General features: G+C 39.5%; 1 protein-coding gene across 6 annotated transcripts in view; it reads left to right on the forward strand.

Moving 5' to 3' along the window:
- Positions 1 to 19,572, forward strand: part of schip1 (schwannomin interacting protein 1) — a 248,954-nt gene that overhangs the window by 224,952 nt on the left and 4,430 nt on the right. For 4 of the 6 annotated variants that reach the window (XM_058079059.2, XM_058079063.2, XM_058079062.2 and 1 more), the window contains 3 exons: positions 14,364 to 14,482; positions 15,492 to 15,609; positions 17,444 to 17,641. In XM_058079059.2, coding sequence (XP_057935042.2) covers positions 14,364 to 14,482; positions 15,492 to 15,609; positions 17,444 to 17,641 — 435 coding nt within the window. Of the gene's footprint in view, positions 1 to 1,154; positions 1,704 to 8,804; positions 9,077 to 14,363; positions 14,483 to 15,491; positions 15,610 to 17,443; positions 17,642 to 19,572 lie in introns of those variants that run through there. The other 2 variants (XM_058079067.2, XM_078792591.1) reach the window with 2 other exon arrangements.

Here is a 19,572-nt window from a genome sequence, read left to right on the forward strand (position 1 = left end):
TTGAAAAAACAGATGTCATTTCATGAGCATAAAGTCAAAATATTCCAAGAAAAAGTTGTAATTTTACCAAAATGATCAATAATGAAAATAATGTCATTTGATGGGCATAGAGTTGAAACATTCAAGAATTTTTTTTAATCATAATATTATGAAAAACATAACAAAATGATTTTTGGAACAATAGGTTGGGGGAAATGTTATAATATTATGAGAATAAAGTCATAATATCACAAAAAGAATATATGATCAAATGGAAAAATATATGTCATTTTATGAGCATAAAGTCAAAATATTGCAAGAAAAAGTTGTCATTTTACCAAAATGACCAATAATGAAAATAATGTCATTTTATGGGCATAGAGTTGAAACATTCAAGAATTTTTTTTAATCATAATATTATGAAAAACATAACAAAATGATTTTTGGAACAATAGGTTGGGGGAAATGTTATAATGTTATGAGAATAAAGTCATAATATCACAAAAATAATATATTATCAAATGGAAATAACAGATGTCGTGAAAATAATGTCATTTTATGGGCATAGAGTTGAAACATTCAAGAAAAAAAAAAATTTTTTTATGGTAATATTATGAAAAACATAACGACATGATTTTTTTAACATTAGGTTGGTGGAAATGTTAAAATATTATGAGAATAAAGTCATAATATCACAAAAATAATAAATGATCAAATGGAAAAAAACAGATGTCATTTCATGAGCATAAAGTCAAAATATTACAAGAAAAATTTTGAATTTTACCAAAATGATCACTAATGAAAATGAGTTGAAACTTTGAAGAAAAAAAAGATATATTTTTTAATTGTAATAGTGTGAAAAACATAACAAATTGATTTTTGGAACATTATGTTGGGGGAAATGTTATATTATGAGAATAAAGTCATAATAATCACAAAAAGAATATATGATCAAATGGGAAAAAACAGATGTCATTTTATGAGCATAAAGTCAAAATATTAAGACAAAAAAGGCAATTTTACCAGAATAAAGTCATACTATTACGAGGGGAAATAATGTCAGGTAGCATATCCAAGGATGTGATGTGTCAGTCTGGGCTGTCCTGCATGCTGCTGCTATCCCGCTAAGCGCTCATGCCAACATTGACTTTCCAAAGAGTATTAACACGAAGATTCAAAGGAATGAGGCTCCGTAGTCTGGCGTGACTCCATCCGACATCCCAACCTTGACCTCCGGGCCTCCTCACCCTCTCTCCCTCCCTCCACGTCCTGCACACATTCAATCCACCAGCTCCTCCCCCCTTTCAGAGGCCGAGTCAGTGTGTGCACTGCTTTTCAGCGCTCCCCCTCCTTTTTTTTCCTCTCACTCGTTCTCACAGCCCTCCTCCTCCTCCTGGTCTCTCGTCCCCCTCCCTCTTTTAGCTATTAGGCTATTAGAAGGGAAGCGGTCCGGTCTCAGCCCTTCCTCTCTCTCTTGATAAACACAGCAGCAAGAAGATCCAACTGACAAGACTAGCACCGGCAAAGCGGGATTCTTTTTTCGTGGTTCTTTTGGTAGTTGTGTTGGAAAGCAGGGCGGGATCTTTCCGCTTCCCTCTGTCCAAGTGGAATACCATTGCAGGGCTGGGAATCTTCTCCCAGTCCCGCTGCTCTTCTCCCAGCTCGGCCAGTCCCGCTGTAGGATGCTGTGAAGGATGGTCCACCAGGAAAACTGTTCTTACAAGGTAGTCAGCGTTATTATGTGGCTTGTGTTCAACCTCGGTACTTTTTGTACAATGTCACGATGCATGCCGACGCCGTCACGGGTTCGGACCTGTGTGGGAGAGTCTGGGTGCCCTTTTCAGTTGTTTGATTGTGTTGTCAATCTGAAAGAAGCAAGTGTAAGACAGCTCTGCATCTACTTTGCAGCAGGTCTGCAGTGCAGAGAGGTAGATGCCAAGGGAGGCAGTGGGAGTGGGTGGAGGATGGAGATGAACATTGGCTACACCTGCATCAACTAACATCCTTTAGAAACACAACGGTGCTCACTTTGATTGATTTGGATTGACTAATGTTTATACGATGTTGTTAGGTAATATACTAATAATACTTGCACGTGGCGATATATTAAGGCTGGCAAAATGATCCAGTTGATCAAAAGTTAGCGCCCTGTGTGCAGTACCTAGCCGAGGAAGACTTTTACTTCTTCTAAATAACATACAAATAACATCTAACATACAAATATAAGGCATTATAAAGATGCATTCAAATTATGATATGCAGTATTGTACACTGGTCACTAGGTGTCAGTATAATCAAACAAAGACATAGACGTGCCAGACTACGTCCCACTACAGGAACAATAATAACGTAAATACTGTATCATAAGAAGGGCACGGGCTAGTGTTGCATAATGTCGTAATCCAGCTAAAACTCAACTCTGAACCGCCGACATAACTTCCTGTCACGTAAATATTTACGTTTTACTGCCTCACTTTACAATATTGCACACAACAATACAGTACTTACTGGGGAACTAATGAAGAACTAATGAGTAGTTACTGAGGTACTAATGAGTAGTGGTTAGTGTCAGGTTGGTGCATTTCTCTTTAACTACTCTCATTTTGTGTATCAATTTTATTTTTGTCTTAAATGTCTTATTTCCTCTTACTTTCCTCTACTATGTTGTATAACAGGAGTGTAAAGGTAACTATAGGGTTGTTATTTCATGTCTAGAGGGCTCTGATAATGTTACAAAGCATATTTAGAAGGTTGTAAGCAGCTATGCTCTAATGATGAAAATATTCTATTTATGAATAAGAAATCCTACTTTGTGGAAATTCACTTATCATGGTCAGATCCGGAGACGATTAACCGCCATAAATGAGGGATTACTCATATTACTGTAATGTTGGGTGAGACACACAAGCACCAGACTTGATCGGCACAACAAGCACAATACAAAACCCCTAACGACACGGGTCGTAAGTCACGGCGCACTGAAACTCAACTCTGAACCCCCGACATCACTTCCTGTCCGTCACTCACTCTGTTCCCCGAGGGAAGACATTTCTATATTTATAGCACATGCACATCAACTGTTTTATTTATGTCTTATTTTCTCTTCTTATTATCTACCATATTGGGTAATCAGACTGTAGAGGTGACTATAGGGGTGTTATTTCGTGTCTATAGAGCTCTAATCATGTTAAAAAATGTATTAAACAGGTTTCCTATGCTCTAAATAATAGCTTTATGAATAAGGAATCCTACTTTGTGGAAATTCACTTATCACGGTCAGATCCGGAGACGATTAACCGCCATAAATGAGGGATTACTTGCCAAAAATCTTGCTAAAACACCATGTTACTTTAAGGAATAGATCTCTGATTTTAGTCAAAAATCAAGTGAGCGTTTGTATGTTCTAGATCATCTTTTGCAGTAAAAAACACCAACCTCTGATTCAGATTCAGAAATGTCAACATGATGACCAAATGCTGCCTTTTGCGTAACAAAGTTCTCTATTTAGTGACTCAACTTGGTTCCATTTTGAGTGACTGTTGTACATATTTGCGTGTCAGTCGGAAGAGTGGGTGGATTTATTGGTCTGTGTGACTGGTGGTGGGGGGGGCACGCTTGTGTAACAGGATAAGGATTTCCTCCCATGTTTGGCGGTAGATAAAAAAGGAGACAGAGCGACAGAACGATATCGGGACAGCGCTGAAGATAAGGGGAGAGAAGGGATGCCGAGGGCCAAAGTGGAGAAGGAGGCTGAGAGGCGAAGATTAAACAGTAACAAGGGAAGTATCGACAGCACTCATTCAGACATGCCTGCTCTTGTATAGATCACACATCCTAGGAGAAATGCAGCGGTCGGAGATTCAGAAAGATGGGGGGGGGGGGACTGGAAACAGGATAGAAGTTGCGGCATTAATTCACGGAAGAATGAAAGCGGAACAGGATTCAGCCTCGGATAACGGCGCCTCTCTGGAGGCCCCTCCATTACAGCAGTAACCTGGCAACCAGCAGAGACAGCGCCCCTCACACACACACGGGGGGGGAGGTACACAATGTTGGATGTATAGTAGGGGTGTCACAAGATCTTGCGAGATTAAAACGTGACATGTATGTATAGGAACTAACGAATGACCTGGATCATTTTGCCAGGTTCAATATATCGCCATGTTCGTCATGCGTGTCTGTTTTCCTGGTCTCAGGCATTGAGTTCACTCATTGGTGCATTGGTTGCTGCACCTTGGCACGTTTGTTGCACAGAACAAAGGCATGAACTTCTCGTGAACTGATGCATTGGGACACTTAGCCAATACGCAAATGGAAGAATCTCGGTGTTGAGCTTCTGCTCTTCTGGAAAGACTTTCTCCAACATCTAGACGAATGTGAGGGCTTGGTGACTCGTGAAATAGCACCCCTATATTTACCTTTACACTCATATTACCCAATATAGTAGACATAGTAAAAGAATCTTAAACATAAATAAGACATATCTAGACTCACACAGGCTGCACGGTGGTCAAGTGGTTAGGAGACCCGAGTTCGATTCCACCGTCAGCCATCTCTGTGTGGAGTTCCATTTTCTCCCCGTGCATGCGTGGGTTTTCTCCGGGTACTCCGGTTTCCTCCCATATTCCAAAAACATGCTAGGTTAATTGGCGACTCCAAATTGTGAGTGTGAATGGTTGTTTGTCTATATGTGCTCTGTGATTGGTTGGCCACCAGTTCAGGGTGTACCCCGCCTCTCATCCGAAGACAGTTGGGATAGGCTCTGGAAGCGGTAGAAAATGAACGAATAGACTCGTAAATTAGCATTGACAGCGTACTTCCTGTGGTGGCTGTTGTTTCATCCATGTAACAATATCAGTGACACCGAGAGACGGGTGTAGAATGCTACTTTAATGCTGTTATTTGAGAAACACAAAGTACTTCAGTCACAGTATTTAACAAGCAGTCCATAGACTAAAACATTATTGATTATTGATTGAAGTGATTGGTGCACAGTCATGTTTTTTTTTGTAATCTATTTAAGTGCTTAAATGAGTGAAATCCACACAGTTGTTTACTGCAGAGGGCCGAGGTTGCAATCCATCTTTTTGTTGTTGTTTGGTCTCCAGCTATCATCTATAACTCTGATGGAGCTGTCTTTACTGTCAGCAGCAGCGGGCCAATCAGACCGCGAGGTGATGGGGAGATTTATCAGGCTGTAAGAGTAATGTCAGCATCCCAAGGCCCCCCTGGGACCCTCCTGGGGCCTGGGGTGAGGGTCAGAATGGATGAAATTAGTTGAATAAAAATGATCTATGTGGGTGCAGCGTGGTGGTGATAAGCTGAAAGGGACTTAATAATGAGTAAAAAAAAAGTTAAGGGACCTCCTGATGGGCCAGCCCCGTGCTCCTCTTGCCGCCCAATTTGTTTGGCACACAAAACATCGCCATGGAGACGTTCTCTCCACGTTGCTATGGCAGCAGACCCACTTCTGGTTCTCTCGCTTTCTGCCATGTGAGCATGGAGCTTTTAGATGTGTCAGTAAATGTCAAGGAAACATTTGCATACTCACAAACAAGCAGGGAGGCGGTGCGTCAGCAGCAAGCATATGCACACACACACACACACACACACACACCGAGGGCACATAGCAGTGCATGCCAGGCCCTCAGAAGGTGCCAGGAACCCTCCGTCCCACAGCCACCCTCTGTTCACTTGGAACAAAAAGCCTTTATATCTGCGTGTTTATGTCTCGCTCGCCCCGCAAGGCACCCCCCCGCACCTCCTCACCCTCACCTGACAGTCACGCCATCCTCTCCCCCCTCTCTGACACATTTAACCACCTCAACTGTGAACAACCCCAACCGCTGCCCTTCATCTGATGGGCCCGTGGCGGCCATCGTAACGAGCGTTCACCTCAAGCGTGAAGTCAGCCTCGGTAATGAAGCTGCCCCACCCTTCACATCCACTCCATAACAGCGCTTTTATTGTGTGTGTGTGTGTGTGTGTGTGTGTGTGTGTGTGTGCAGTCCAGCATGGCAAGCACAGCGAGACAGCCCTGTGTACTTTACCCATAATCCTCAGGGATGCACACTGAATCAAACACACTTCCTTTTCTCCATGTTTTGTGCTTTGTGAGTGTGTTAGCTTGGAGATTTGACACTGAATTCCCCGACTGGATGAATATTTCATTATTTTTTGTCTGGCCCCCTTCTTGGGGTCCGTGCGAGCGTCGTGTTCTCGTGTGCGTTACTTGTTGTTCCCTTGTACTGCCTTGTCCTCACATGACTGTTCAACTTTTTATCTGATACCGCTGATACAAATATAAGGCATGTAAAAGACGTTGAAGATACGTAGTATTGTACACTGGTCACTAGGTGTCAGTAATATTACTGTAATGTTGGGTGAGACACACAAGCACCAGACTTGATCGGCACAACAAGCACAATACAAAACCCCTAACGACACGGGTCGTAAGTCACGGCACACTGAAACTCAACTCTGAACCCCCGACATCACTTCCTGTCCGTCACTCACTCTGTTCCCCGAGGGAAGACATTTCTATATTTATAGCACATGCACATCAACTGTTTTATTTATGTCTTAATGCCTTATTTTCTCTTCTTATTATCTACCATATTGGGTAATCGGAGTGTAGAGGTGACTATAGGGGTGTTATTTTGTGTCTATAGAGCTCTAATCATGTTAAAAAATGTATTAAACGGGTTTCCTATGCTCTAAATAATAATAAATTGTAATAAATGAGGGATTATTGCAGTGATAAATAGTAACTGGTCCTAGTGATTCATCCAACATGATAGCTAGGATGCACCGAACATATGAATCCCTTTATGAACTTTGTTAGCATGTATTTCGTGACAAAGGACAACGTCACAGCAACTGCTCCTCAATCCCCTGTGATGATTTGATTTTAGCATAGTTTACATTGCTTCACATGTATTTTACCATGTTTTACTTTGGAGTCACAACGCCCCCTTCACTGTCACACCTGTGATCATTTTATTTGAGTTTAGTTCCGATTAACATCGCTAGTGGTTCCCTACGGCCTGATGATTGGATTTGATTTTGCACAAAGGCAAGCAATATGAATATGTTATTTAGGGTGCTGAGAAAATAACCATTGAATGTATTCCATGGTTTATTGCGTTCACACAGTAATTGGTTCAGCTGATGCTATTTTTAAAATGGTAGACTTGTTTGGTACGCATGGAAACCAGTCAGTGGTTTGGATGTTTGTTTCAAGTTCTGTTGGATGTTTTTTTTTCTGCGATATGATTCCGGGGCCATATGTGTTTCTAATTTTCCGTCTGAGCGGCCATGACAAATACGTGAGTCACGGGTCGATAATGTCTCGCAGCGATGAGATCATAACACAGACGGCCTCCGTTTGAAAGCATAAGTCACAGACGGGAACCTCGGACTGTGTCTGTATGGCGACCCGCTGTGTGGGACAGAGTACTGCTCAATTAGGGTCCTCGGAGGACCTGTCTGTGGGGTCCACTGTGGGGTCCACCCAGGGCACCATTTCTATCCCAGTATTAGAAGGCAGCCAATCAATGTTGGTCCTTTGGTTGGTAATACAACACAATTCAGCAGGGAGTCCAAAAATAACAATTCAGGACACAATTTGAATTTATTTGGGATTTACTATCATTTTAAGACTTATACATAAGGTTTAAGTATATACTGTACAATATTATCATAAATGGTTGTGAAGTTTCTACAACAGGGGGTCCAAATTGTGGCCTGGGTGCCATTTGTGGCCACAGAGTTCTTTTTTATTGGTCCTAAAAATATAATCTAACAAGAAAAGTAAAAAAAAGAAAAAAAAAACCGGCAAAAAATATTCAAAAATCAGTTTTCCGAAAAGTAAGTCAATAAAAAAGTTGCAACCTAACACAAAAAAAATGATTTTAGGAGCATAAAGTCATAATATTATGAGGAATAATAACATCATTTTAGTAGCGTGAAGTTAAAATAGGAAAGAAGTGAAAAAGTGAAAGGAAAGTGAATAAAGTAATAATCCTAAAAATTAAAAGTAGCAGTACTACTAATATTATGAGTCATAATATCGGAATAAAGTCATAATTACGAGAAGAAAATTTACAAGGAAGTTGGAAGAGTTACAAAATTTACGAAACAACATAAAAAATGACAAAATAAGAGATTTTCTTTATGATAAACTCATAATATTATGATGAAAAATAACCAAATTTTAGTAGAATAGAGTTGTAACATTAAGAAAAATATATATTTTAAGTTCTAATATCATAAGAAACAAAATAAAAAAGTAATTTTGTGATTCCTATTGTGGATCAAGTCAATATTAGCTAATATTATGGGAATAAAGTCATAATATTAGTTATTACAAATTTTGATTTTTTTTTCAGGGGGGGAACAGCAAAAATGGGCAAAAATTTAGTAAAAGAGCAAAGTCGATATTAACAATAGGATGTTTCACCTCCAAATATGACAAAGCAAAATATCAAAGTGGCAAAGTTACGTCCTTTCACTTTTCTCTCTGTGGCCCTGACAGTAAAACCTTTGCTTTAGAATTGTTGTTAGTACTTTGGATCGTACGTCAGTAGAACAAGCAAAGTCTGTACATACTGAAAGTAACACGTAGTGTATAAGACACCCCCTTTCCATGTGGTTGGTCCATTCCTTCCAATGTGTCTGCAAGCAGCTGCTGCCCACAAGTCAGTGCTTAAAAGGAGTAAAAAAAAAAAAAAAAACACACAGAGGGAGGTTTTTCTCCGTGAGAGGCCGTCCTGAGCACAGGGTGCAAGGCTGGGAGGGTCTACAGGGTCTTACCTCTGACAGCATCCATTCCACTCAGGGCAAGAGGAAGACCGGTAGGATCCAGCAGTTGGAGGAGCAGTTTTTGGGATTTTCATGTTAGATCATGGCTGAGATGAGTCAGCTGGGAGGGGACCCGAGCCTGACGCCACGCTCGCCACGGTAGAAAGAGAGAGAGAGAGAGAGGAACGTGGTAGGAGCGATGAGGGAGTCGCCGGATAGCACAGATGGAAGCCATGGCGTGGATGATGTCATCAGGCATGCGTCCTGTCTCTGTCTGAGTGACGACTACAAGGAGGTAAACCAATGCTGGGGTGGACTAAACCAAACTGTTTCCACTGGGGGCCACATAGTGACCACAAAATAAACTTTATTTACATTTAAACTAGACAAAGCTTTTTTGATTACTAGTATCAACATTTACGTTTGACCTTTTTGCTACATTTGTCCACATTTTTGCTGGCTTTTGACTTTATTCTTGCAAAATTACAGCTTTTTTCCATTTACTACTGTTATTTTTTATTTATTTTTTCAACTATTTCAACTAAATTAAATTATCTTCATTTTTTCATATTATATAAGATAACTTTTCCCATTTGTTCTTGAATATGTAAAGTCAATGCTATAAAAATTTTCCTCATAATATTAAGAGCACAAAAATTACAACTTTATTGTCTTTAGAATATGCCTTTTTTCCTTAATATTTGGACTTTATACTCATAAATGTTCTGCTGTTATTTTTAATTTATTTTAAAAAAATTAATGTTATTCCCATTATAGTTTAACTTTATTCTCATAATGTGAATTTTTTTGCAACCAAATTTTCCCTAAAATGATAACTTTATTTATTTGTTTTTCTAAATTTAGTCTTTTTTGTTTTTCTATTCTTTAATATTTTAACTACATGCGACTTAATGGTATTTTTCACCATAATATTACAAAGTTATTGTCATAAAATGACTACTTTTTCTTGTTAGATTAGATCTTGTCATCTTCTGGATTATGGCATATATGGATTTCCATAGTTGATTTGTTGATGTTGATTTTCTAGTTAAAATGTATTCTTAAACCCGCCGAGTGCTAATAAACAATAGCCACCCCTGCCTTCATCTTTCATATACTGTAGCATTGAGACTTCTTTCATGGACATATTATGGCAGAGTTATCCAAGTCATGCATTGACGAGTACTAAAGTAGACAAATGTGCAGTTATGACAGCCCATAAATAAATAAATCCTTTCCTTATAATCTCTACTCTACAGTTCAAAGCAATGGAGGTTTGGTTTGGCATGCACGTGTGGACGGTAACAGAAGGTTCACTCCACTGTAGAGATAACACTTCCAGTATTTTCCACCTGAAGTTCCTCCAGAGCACGTACACGCGGCATGTTTATGGTTATTTTGGGTATACACGCTAGCTTTTTAGCGCTATGACAGAGCAGGTTGTAAACCCATGTGACTCGCTTCCAGAGTAGAAGCTGAAGTGTCACCGGAGGAACCCTCTTTGACCTGCCTTTGTCATCCTGCCGCTATTCCTCTCTTCGCTCCCCCTCCCCCACCTCACACACACACACACACACACACAGAATGAGTGACAGGAGCAGCCTTGCATTGACCTGCGACTGAACTGTCCAAAGGGTGAAAGGTCAGGTGCCTTATCAGGGATGGAATGCTGCAGGCTTCCGTAGACAGACAGGAAAGACAAGCTCTCCCTGGCATACTAAGAAGGATTTGGGATTGGGATACTCCCAAATATGGACGGGTGGAAGCGCGTGACAACATCTGCGAGAGAGTCAAAACACACTCCGACCTTGTATGCGTTTGTCTAGCTGTGAGGCGCAGCGGCAGCGCACCCTCCACTCTGGAAAAAATATCAGAGTGGCCAATGGCTTTTTTTTATTTTTGTTTTTTATTGGAAGAAAACCATAAAACAAGGCGGCACAGCGCTCGAGTGGTTAGCGCGCAGACCTCACAACTAGGAGACCAGGGTTCAATTCCACCCATCTCTGTGTGGAGTTTGCATGTTCTCCCCGTGCATGCGTGGGTTTTCTCCAGGTACTCCGGTTTCCTCCCACATTCCAAAAACATGCTAGGTTAATTAGCCACTCCAAATTGTCCATAGGTATGAATGTGAGTGTGAATGGTTGTTTGTCTATATGTGCCCTGTGATTGGCTGGCCACCAGTCCAGGGTGTACCAAAGACAGCTGGGATAGGCTCCAGCACCCCCCGCGACCCTCGTGAGGAAAAGCGGTAGAAAATGAACGAATGAATGAACCATAAAACAGCAACCAACAGTCGTTAATGAGAATAACGTAGTATTATCATTTAGTAGCATATGAAATATGAAGTTATTCTAGCATTTCTAGAGTGCCACAGTTTCTACTGAAATTCTTTTTCACCAGAATGTGCCTATTTCTCTTAATATTTGGATTTAGTCTCCTCTGTATTTTTTTATTGTTCTTGTTCATAGTTAATTGTCCAAATATTTCAAATGTATTCTTAAATAATCTTAAGAAATGTTTACTTTATTCTCCTAATATAACTTTCTGCAAGCTTTAATTTTTTATAAGTTTTTTATAAGTTTTTCTCATAATATTACTAAGTGACTGTTGTAAAATGTGGACTTTTTCAGGTTAATTTTTTTTTTTTAATTCCGAAAATTACAGCAGTTTTGTGCTGTTTTTTATGTTCTAGTAAATATTTTATTTCAATGTTTTTCTTAGACAGTGTTATTAATTTTTTCCATAATATTATGACTTTAGACTAGTAAAATGTTCACTTTATTCCCTTATAATAACTTCTTCCAACCAACTTTATTTAGTCATTTTTTTCCAAATATTTCAAATTTTATCTTAAGAAATGTTTACTTTATTAATTAACATACATTTTTCCACACCCTAATTTACCAGACAATTACTGATGTATTTGTTGTTTAAAAATATAGATTATGAGAAACAATACTAATAATATGCAAGTTTTTTCTGCATATTGTTGCTGGGGCCTTCCACTGAAGAAAAGCAGTAAGCCCAGAGGTAGGCAAGCGAGACAAACGTCCACATTCATGGTAAGCATGAAACAATCGCAGGCTGTAAGAGCTGGCAATGTGGAGAAGGGAGAAGATGGATGCTTTTTGTCAGCACAGATGATTAAATACATCTCCCTGCACTAATGTGGAAATTGAAGGGGCTCAAAGGAGTGGGCTGTCATCAAAATGAAAGGTTCCACTGCAGCCCCGAGGAGGGATTACCTTCATCAATGAGTTTTTTTTTATTGTTTTTTTTTTTTGCTCAATTTGTGGAAAACACACATTAGCTTGATTTTGTTCCTCCGATCTAATTTGGGACGCTCAGGATGAAGGAGGTCGTTAGGCCGTCACTATTATCCTCCCTTCGCCTCCCGCCCGCATTGAAATGTTAATTCCACGGCTCCCGCAATTTTCCATCTCATCATCCATCGCAAAGGGAGCCACTCCAAGACAATTTGCCTTTGGAGAGGCCTGTAGAGCATTGCTGCAAATCTCCCCACCAGAGCTGGGAAGTGGGAGGACTGGCGGTAAAGCGTCCAATTGAGGAGACCGAGAGAGAGGGAAGGTATGGGGTATGCTTTAGGGTATCTAAGCGGTCCAAAGTAAATAATCATTTTAGTAGCATAGAGTTGGCATATTAAAGAAAATTGAGATGCATCAACATACTGTAGATACTCTATGGAGCTTCTTAGCGAGCTTCTCTATGGAGCTCCATGTGTTGCATCCTTTCATTGTTCAAGATGTGGCCCCCAGGGGACAAAGTTTGACACCCCTGCTGTACACGATGGACTGGAAAGAAAAAGCAAGCAGGGGTTCACGTCTTGACTTCCTAATTGCTGTGTCGTATTCCTCACCTTTGTAAATACTCTATGGTGGGGGCGCCATGGTGTCTGTTTGCCCTCACGCAGCCCACCCAGGCGCGATAACGACGCTTGGTGGGACACTCATTGTGGAGACAAAGACAGGAAGTGCTTTTATGTGGCAGGTGGGATGTGTAGACATGTTCACCTCAGTCTCGTTCTGCTTTTGGGGGGGTGGGCTTCCGTGTCATGTTGTATTTAAGGGTGCCATCCATTGATAAATCATTCTGTTTGGTGGTTGAGTCTGGCCTATTATTAGGCCAATATTGATACATTTAAGCTAATTGAACGTATTGGTAAGCATTTTCAAGCATAAAAGTGTCAAAATATAAGACGCATTCCAATTGTGACTGTAGTATTCTACATTGGTCACTAGGTGTCAGTAATGCTGCTTTATGAGTTTGGAACAATTAAATAAAACATGACAGGGTGTATTTTGGTGTGCGGGTTTGAGTCCCACTGCACTTTATTGCCATCTGGTGGCCACGTGGGAGGGCTCTTGTTCATTTGTCCAGTTTTGCAGAAAAGAAGTGGGATAGAAAGGTGCAGGTGGGGGTGGGGTGGAATGAAGCGATGAGAGAGGACAGCTTGGAGGAATTGTCAAGGCCCCGAGGCAGATGGAGACGAGTGGAGACGCCTGGAAGGAGCACCTGTGAGGCTGAATGAAGCAGATAAGGAGCATGTGGGAATGTGGGGAATGGAGATAGGCAAGAAATGGGAGCGGGAAGGAAGAAGAATCCCGGTTGAATGTTTGGATAGTTTATCAGCTTTATCGCCATTTTGCAATCTGTGGGAAATACATACAGTAGAGGCAAAATGGAAACATGATTGGAAAATGAAATAGTAAGTAACGCATAGAAATACTGTATATATCATTTATTTATCTCTTAATTCATAAAATACAAAATATAAATAAAATCAAAAATAATAAAAAATAAATGGTAATTAATAAATTATGATTAATTCATTGGAAAACTGATTAAATTAATTAATCCTTAATTAACTTTATTAAATTAATTAAATAAAACTTTTAACATATTATATGATTATATTAACACACTTTAACAATTAACATCCCTAATTTCAACTTTCTTCTGAAATAATTTTCATACATTTTTTTCTCGTAATATTATGATTTTGTTCCCATAATATTTGGACTTTATTGGACTTTTTATCACAATATCTTTTTCTGCTAACTAATTTACCAAATGTATTCATTGTTTTGTTTCTCATAATAATTTTAGTTCTTTAATATCCCAACTCCAAGCTACTAAAATGGCATTATTTCTCCTCAACCCCCCCCCCCGCCGCTTTATTAAACATTGCTGAAGTTTCAAATTCCTAAACGAAGCTTATGTGAAGGTACAGTACAGTGACTGTATTCCATTTGAATGGATGTTTTTTTTTCTATGAAGCAACAGCGCCCTCTACCTGTGCACACGTGTAGTGTCTTCCTTTAAAGTTCTTTTAGTAATGTTCACAGGTTTTTTGGTGGTGCCGCTGACTCCACACTTTGTATCACGGCTTGTTAAGATGACACGCAGCCTCTCGCTGCAAATGAAGCGTCTGCTAATAATACACCAGCCGCCAGGCACTCATGGAAGGGGGAAATGGTGTCACGGCCTAAAAATAAAGCTGCCATGACAACCTGGAGAAGAAGAACTTCTAACAAGATGTCTTGTTTTCTCTTCTATTTCAGGCCCAAAAGAATGAGAGGGAGTCCATCAGGCAGAAGTTGGCCCTGGGCAGTTTCTTTGACGATGGACCGGGCATCTACACCAGTTGCAGCAAGAGTGGCAAACCCAGTCTGTCGTCAAGGTAACGTCACATCTTCTTCACTGGGAATTATGAAAGAAAGTAAAGAAAAAAGGCAATAAGAAGCTGCAATATTCACGGACAAAAGCATTTTTCATATGAAAGACTTGAAACGTTTTGTCAAAATATGAAAAGTCATTATTTTGAAAGCATCTTCAGTCTTCACCTCATTTTTGACATTCACTGAATAAAAATGTACTTGAACTTTTATTTTGCACATCATCTACAATCCTTACACATGAAAACACATCTTTGTCTTTTCTGTGCGTTTTTTTTAAAAAAGAGGCAGGTAAGAATGCATGTAATTGGACACACCTACTGCTATTCATCTTCATTTATGCCTGCTGGGGCGCTGCAATGACGTCAGCCTCCCTCTGGGTTGCACATATTGGTACATGTTTGTATGTTTATTAGGTATACCGTTGCTGTGTAATGGGTTTAGCATCCTTTGGAAGACATGTTGAGTCATGACTGTGCGGGTTCTAGTTGTTTAGCTAGTCTGTAGGAGACCACAAATGCATACAATAGCCAAAAATGAGCATAATAAATGTTCTTTAAATGTTCATTTCTCCCTTTCATCCATCATTCATGTGTATTTATATGCATTTTGAATTGATGCTTCACATAAGACTATAGTTGTAAATGGATTGGGTTAGCATCTGATGCTAACTGAGGTTCCACCGTATTTAAATCACTACATTTTTTGTCACTTTTGGAACCAGACTGGTCAACATCCAGGGTCCTATTTTAATCATTAGTGTGTGATTAATCAGATGTGTTTGTAATTACTGCGCTGAAAAAGGAGATTATTGATCCCTCCTATAGTCGTATCCGCCAGCCCATCTTGGTGTCAGCGATATCGGACCAGGACTCCCTGCTGCTTGCTGCATCGACCTCTATCGAAGACGAGAGAGATGATTAAAAACAACAAGACCTCATTGAGTGTGTGCTCATGGTGTATTCTGCAATCATGGATTCTTTCTTTTCTATACTCCGTGCGTCGCCGCTACAGGCTGCAGAGCGGCATGAACCTGCAGATCTGCTTCGTCAACGACAGCGGCAGCGACAAGGACAGCGATGCGGACGACAGCAAGACGGAGACCAGCCTGGACACGCCCCTGTCCCCCATGGTACGACCACCGTGACACCACACTCGCATGGATATTCAATACGGGTGGCTTTCAGCAGCCATATGGACGTCTTTGGTTAACCGATTCCTGGGCAGCAAATGAGAAAGGAATTGGAATACGCTCAGCGAGGCCACGGATGACTGGCCACATTAACCTCCTGTCAGCCTGAAACGCAGTTAACACAACGAAAGGGAAATGCTCATCCTGACTCTGCTGCTAATGTACAATGATTACTTCCACTGTACAATATGTCGGTAGGCACTTTTATGTAGGAAAAGAGATTTACATAACAGAATAGACCAAATAGCTCTCCGTGTCTGACTGGAAACCACAAAGCCACATAGTGAAAATAAATCATCTTTGCCACTTTGTTATTTTGGAAGCCTATTCTTAGCATCAACTTTGCTCATTTTATTAAATATATTTCAACTTTCTTCTGAAATAATTTGTAAGTTTTACTTTTGTAAAATGATGTCTTTATTCCTATATTTTTACTTTTCCCAACCCTATTTTCCAGACATTTTTTCCCATTTTCATTTTTGCTTTAAAAAATAACCTTGTAATTTTTTCTTTCATATTTCAACTTTATGCTTTTAAAATAGAGTTAGGGTTATTTTTCCTCATAATATTACAAGTTTATTCTTAAACAAATTATTAATATTTTTTACCCATATACAATTTAATATTTTATTAATATTAATATTTTGACTTTATACTTGTAAAAGTACATCTGGTTTTTTTTCATTTTGCTGTTTTATTTTCCAACTATTTCACTTTCCCTCTGTAAACTTTGTTCTTGTGATTATGACTTTATTCTAATAATAATTTGACTAACATTCTGACTTTTTACACAACCTAATTTTCCAAAAATAATAACTTTATTCACGTTTTTTTTAGTTTTTATAATATTATAACTTATAACTATAAAAAAGACACCTTTCTTTAATATTTGACTTTTCTACTACTAAATATAAATATAAATATTATTTCTTATTTTCATAAAGTAAAAGTTTTGTCTTTAGATTTCAAGTTTTTTTGTCTCAATATTTTGACCTTATTTATGTGAAATTACAGCAGTTTTTTTCTGTGTAATTATGACTATAATATTTTGACTTCATTTTTGTAATATTGTAACTTTTTCTGCAACGTAGTTTTCCACAATTTACAACTTTATTCATGTTTTTTAAAAAAATAGGAAAAAAAATAATATTTCAGATTAACTAAAATTATGGATTTTTTTATTCTCATAAAATTTACTCCTGTTAACTTACTGCTAATGTTTTTCTGTATAATTATGACTATAATATTTTGACCTCATTTTTGTAATATTGTAACTTTTTCTGCAATGTAGTTTTCCACAATTTACAACTTTATTTATGGTTTTAAAAAAAATAATATTTCAGATTAACTAAAATTATGGATTTCTTTTATTCTCTGTTAACTTACTGCTAATGTTTTTTTCTTTAGCTTTTTTCTTTAGTTTTTCTTTCTGTTAGATTGGCCGCGGGCTGCAAATTGCCCCCGAGCCGCACTTTGGACTCTTGGGCCCTAAGGATTATGAGACATGTTTATGGACTATTTGGAAGCTAAATCACTGCTCTGTATTATATATAAAAACAGTCGTTCCCTAAATAGTGTGTCATTCAAACTCTGTGGCTCACCAAATGAGCAGCACCCATGGAGGAACGTCAAGAGCACCATCTGCTGGGCCGTTTCCGCCACTACAGAATCATCACTCTGTATTACCGTTGGTTAGATTCCATTCAACGCCAACCTGCTGATCACATCCCGTCTCTTTCTTTCTTGACATGCTCCCGTTTCTGTCGGCGTGCAGTCCAAGCAGAGTTCGTCCTACTCGGACAGGGACACCACAGAGGAGGACTCGGAGTCCCTGGAGGACATGGACTTCCTGAGTCGACAGAAGAAGCTGCAGGCGGAGGCCAAGCTGGCGCTGGCCATGGCCAAGCCCATGGCCAAGATGCAGGTGGAGGTGGAGAAACAGAATCGTAAAAAGTCGCCGGTGGTTGATCTGGTGAGTGGATGACCTACTACGTGGTGTTTGTCATGTTGTGATGATGTCACGGGGCCCCTCCCTTCCCCGGCCCACGTTTAGAGGAAGGAAACGGCAATACCAGTCATCATTATTTCATCCTTTTTTTTCTGGCTGGCTGCCTCCCCAGGAGCTTACATAAACACACACACGCTCGATACGCACACGCAGGGCAGTTCCACGTGGATTTGCAGACTTTACTTATTCACAGAAGTGCAGGAAGGCTGGGCCCGCTGCATCCATAATTCATACGGAGGAAAGCATCGGCTGTGTTGAGGAATGTAGCCGTGCTCAGCAGTCAGACAGCATCACTGTCGCTTCCTGGACAAAACACACAAGGAATATTCAAACCCATCAAGGCCGCGCCTGCAAAAGGCATCCTCAATACTACAATGTACTACAATGTATCATTATTAATTATTATTAATTATTAGAATTATGTATTTGCCTTGTGTATTTGTTCCTCACTTACTACTCGTTTGTTCCTCAGTAGTTCCTCAGTAACTACTCTACTCATTAGTTCCTCAGTAACTACTCTACTCATTAGTTCCTCAGTAACTACTCTACTCATTAGTTCCTCAGTAACTACTCTACTCATTAGTTCCTCAGTAACTACTATACTCATTAGTTCCTCAGTAACTACTCTACTCATTAGTTCCTCAGTAACTACTCTACTCATTAGTTCCTCAGTAACTACTCTACTCATTAGTTCCTCAGTAACTACTCTACTCATTAGTTCTCAGTAACTACTCTACTCATTAGTTCCTCAGTAACTACTCTACTCATTAGTTCCTGAGTAACTACTCTACTCATTAGTTCCTCAGTAACTACTCTACTCATTAGTTCCTCAGTAACTACTCTACTCATTAGTTCTTCAGTAACTACTCTACTCATTAGTTCCTCAGTAACTACTCTACTCATTAGTTCCTCAGTAACTACTCTACTCATTAGTTCCTCAGTAACTACTCTACTCATTAGTCCCTCAGTAACTACTATACTCATTTGGTCCTCAGTAACTACTCTACGCATTAGTTCCTCAGTAACTACTCATTAGTCCCTCAGTAACTACTCTACTCATTTGGTCCTCAGTAACTACTCTACTCATTAGTCCCTCAGTAACTACTCTACTCATTTGGTCCTCAGCAACTACTCTACTCCTTAGTTCCTCAGTAACTACTCTACTCATTTGGTCCTCAGTAACTACTCTACTCATTTGGTCCTCAGTAAATACTCTACTCATTTGGCCCTCAGTAACTACTCTACTCATTAGTTCCTCAGTAACTACTCTACTCATTTGGTCCTCAGTAACTACTCTACTCATTAGTTCCTCAGTAACTACTCTACTCATTTGGCCCTCAGTAACTACTCTACTCATTAGTTCCTCAGTAACTACTCTACTCATTAGTTCCTCAGTAACTACTCTACTCATTTGGTCCTCAGTAACTACTCTACTCATTAGTCCCTCAGTAACTACTCTACTCATTTGGTCCTCAGCAACTACTCTACTCATTTGGTCCTCAGTAACTACTCTACTCATTTGGTCCTCAGTAAATACTCTACTCATTTGGCCCTCAGTAACTACTCTACTCATTAGTTCCTCAGTAACTACTCTACTCATTTGGTCCTCAGTAACTACTCTACTCATTAGTTCCTCAGTAACTACTCTACTCATTTGGCCCTCAGTAACTACTCTACTCATTAGTTCCTCAGTAACTACTCTACTCATTAGTTCCTCAGTAACTACTCTACTCATTAGTTCCTGAGTAACTACTCTACTCATTAGTTCCTGAGTAACTACTCTACTCATTAGTTCCTGAGTAACTACTCTACTCATTAGTTCCTCAGTAACTACTCTACTCATTAGTTCCTCAGTAACTACTCTACTCATTAGTTCCTCAGTAACTACTCTACTT

Source organism: Doryrhamphus excisus, linkage group LG8 (genome assembly GCF_037039965.1).
Source record: "Doryrhamphus excisus strain RoL-2023G ecotype Guam linkage group LG8, RoL_Dexc_Guam_v1.1, whole genome shotgun sequence".
Taxonomy (NCBI): Eukaryota; Metazoa; Chordata; class Actinopteri; order Syngnathiformes; family Syngnathidae; genus Doryrhamphus; species Doryrhamphus excisus.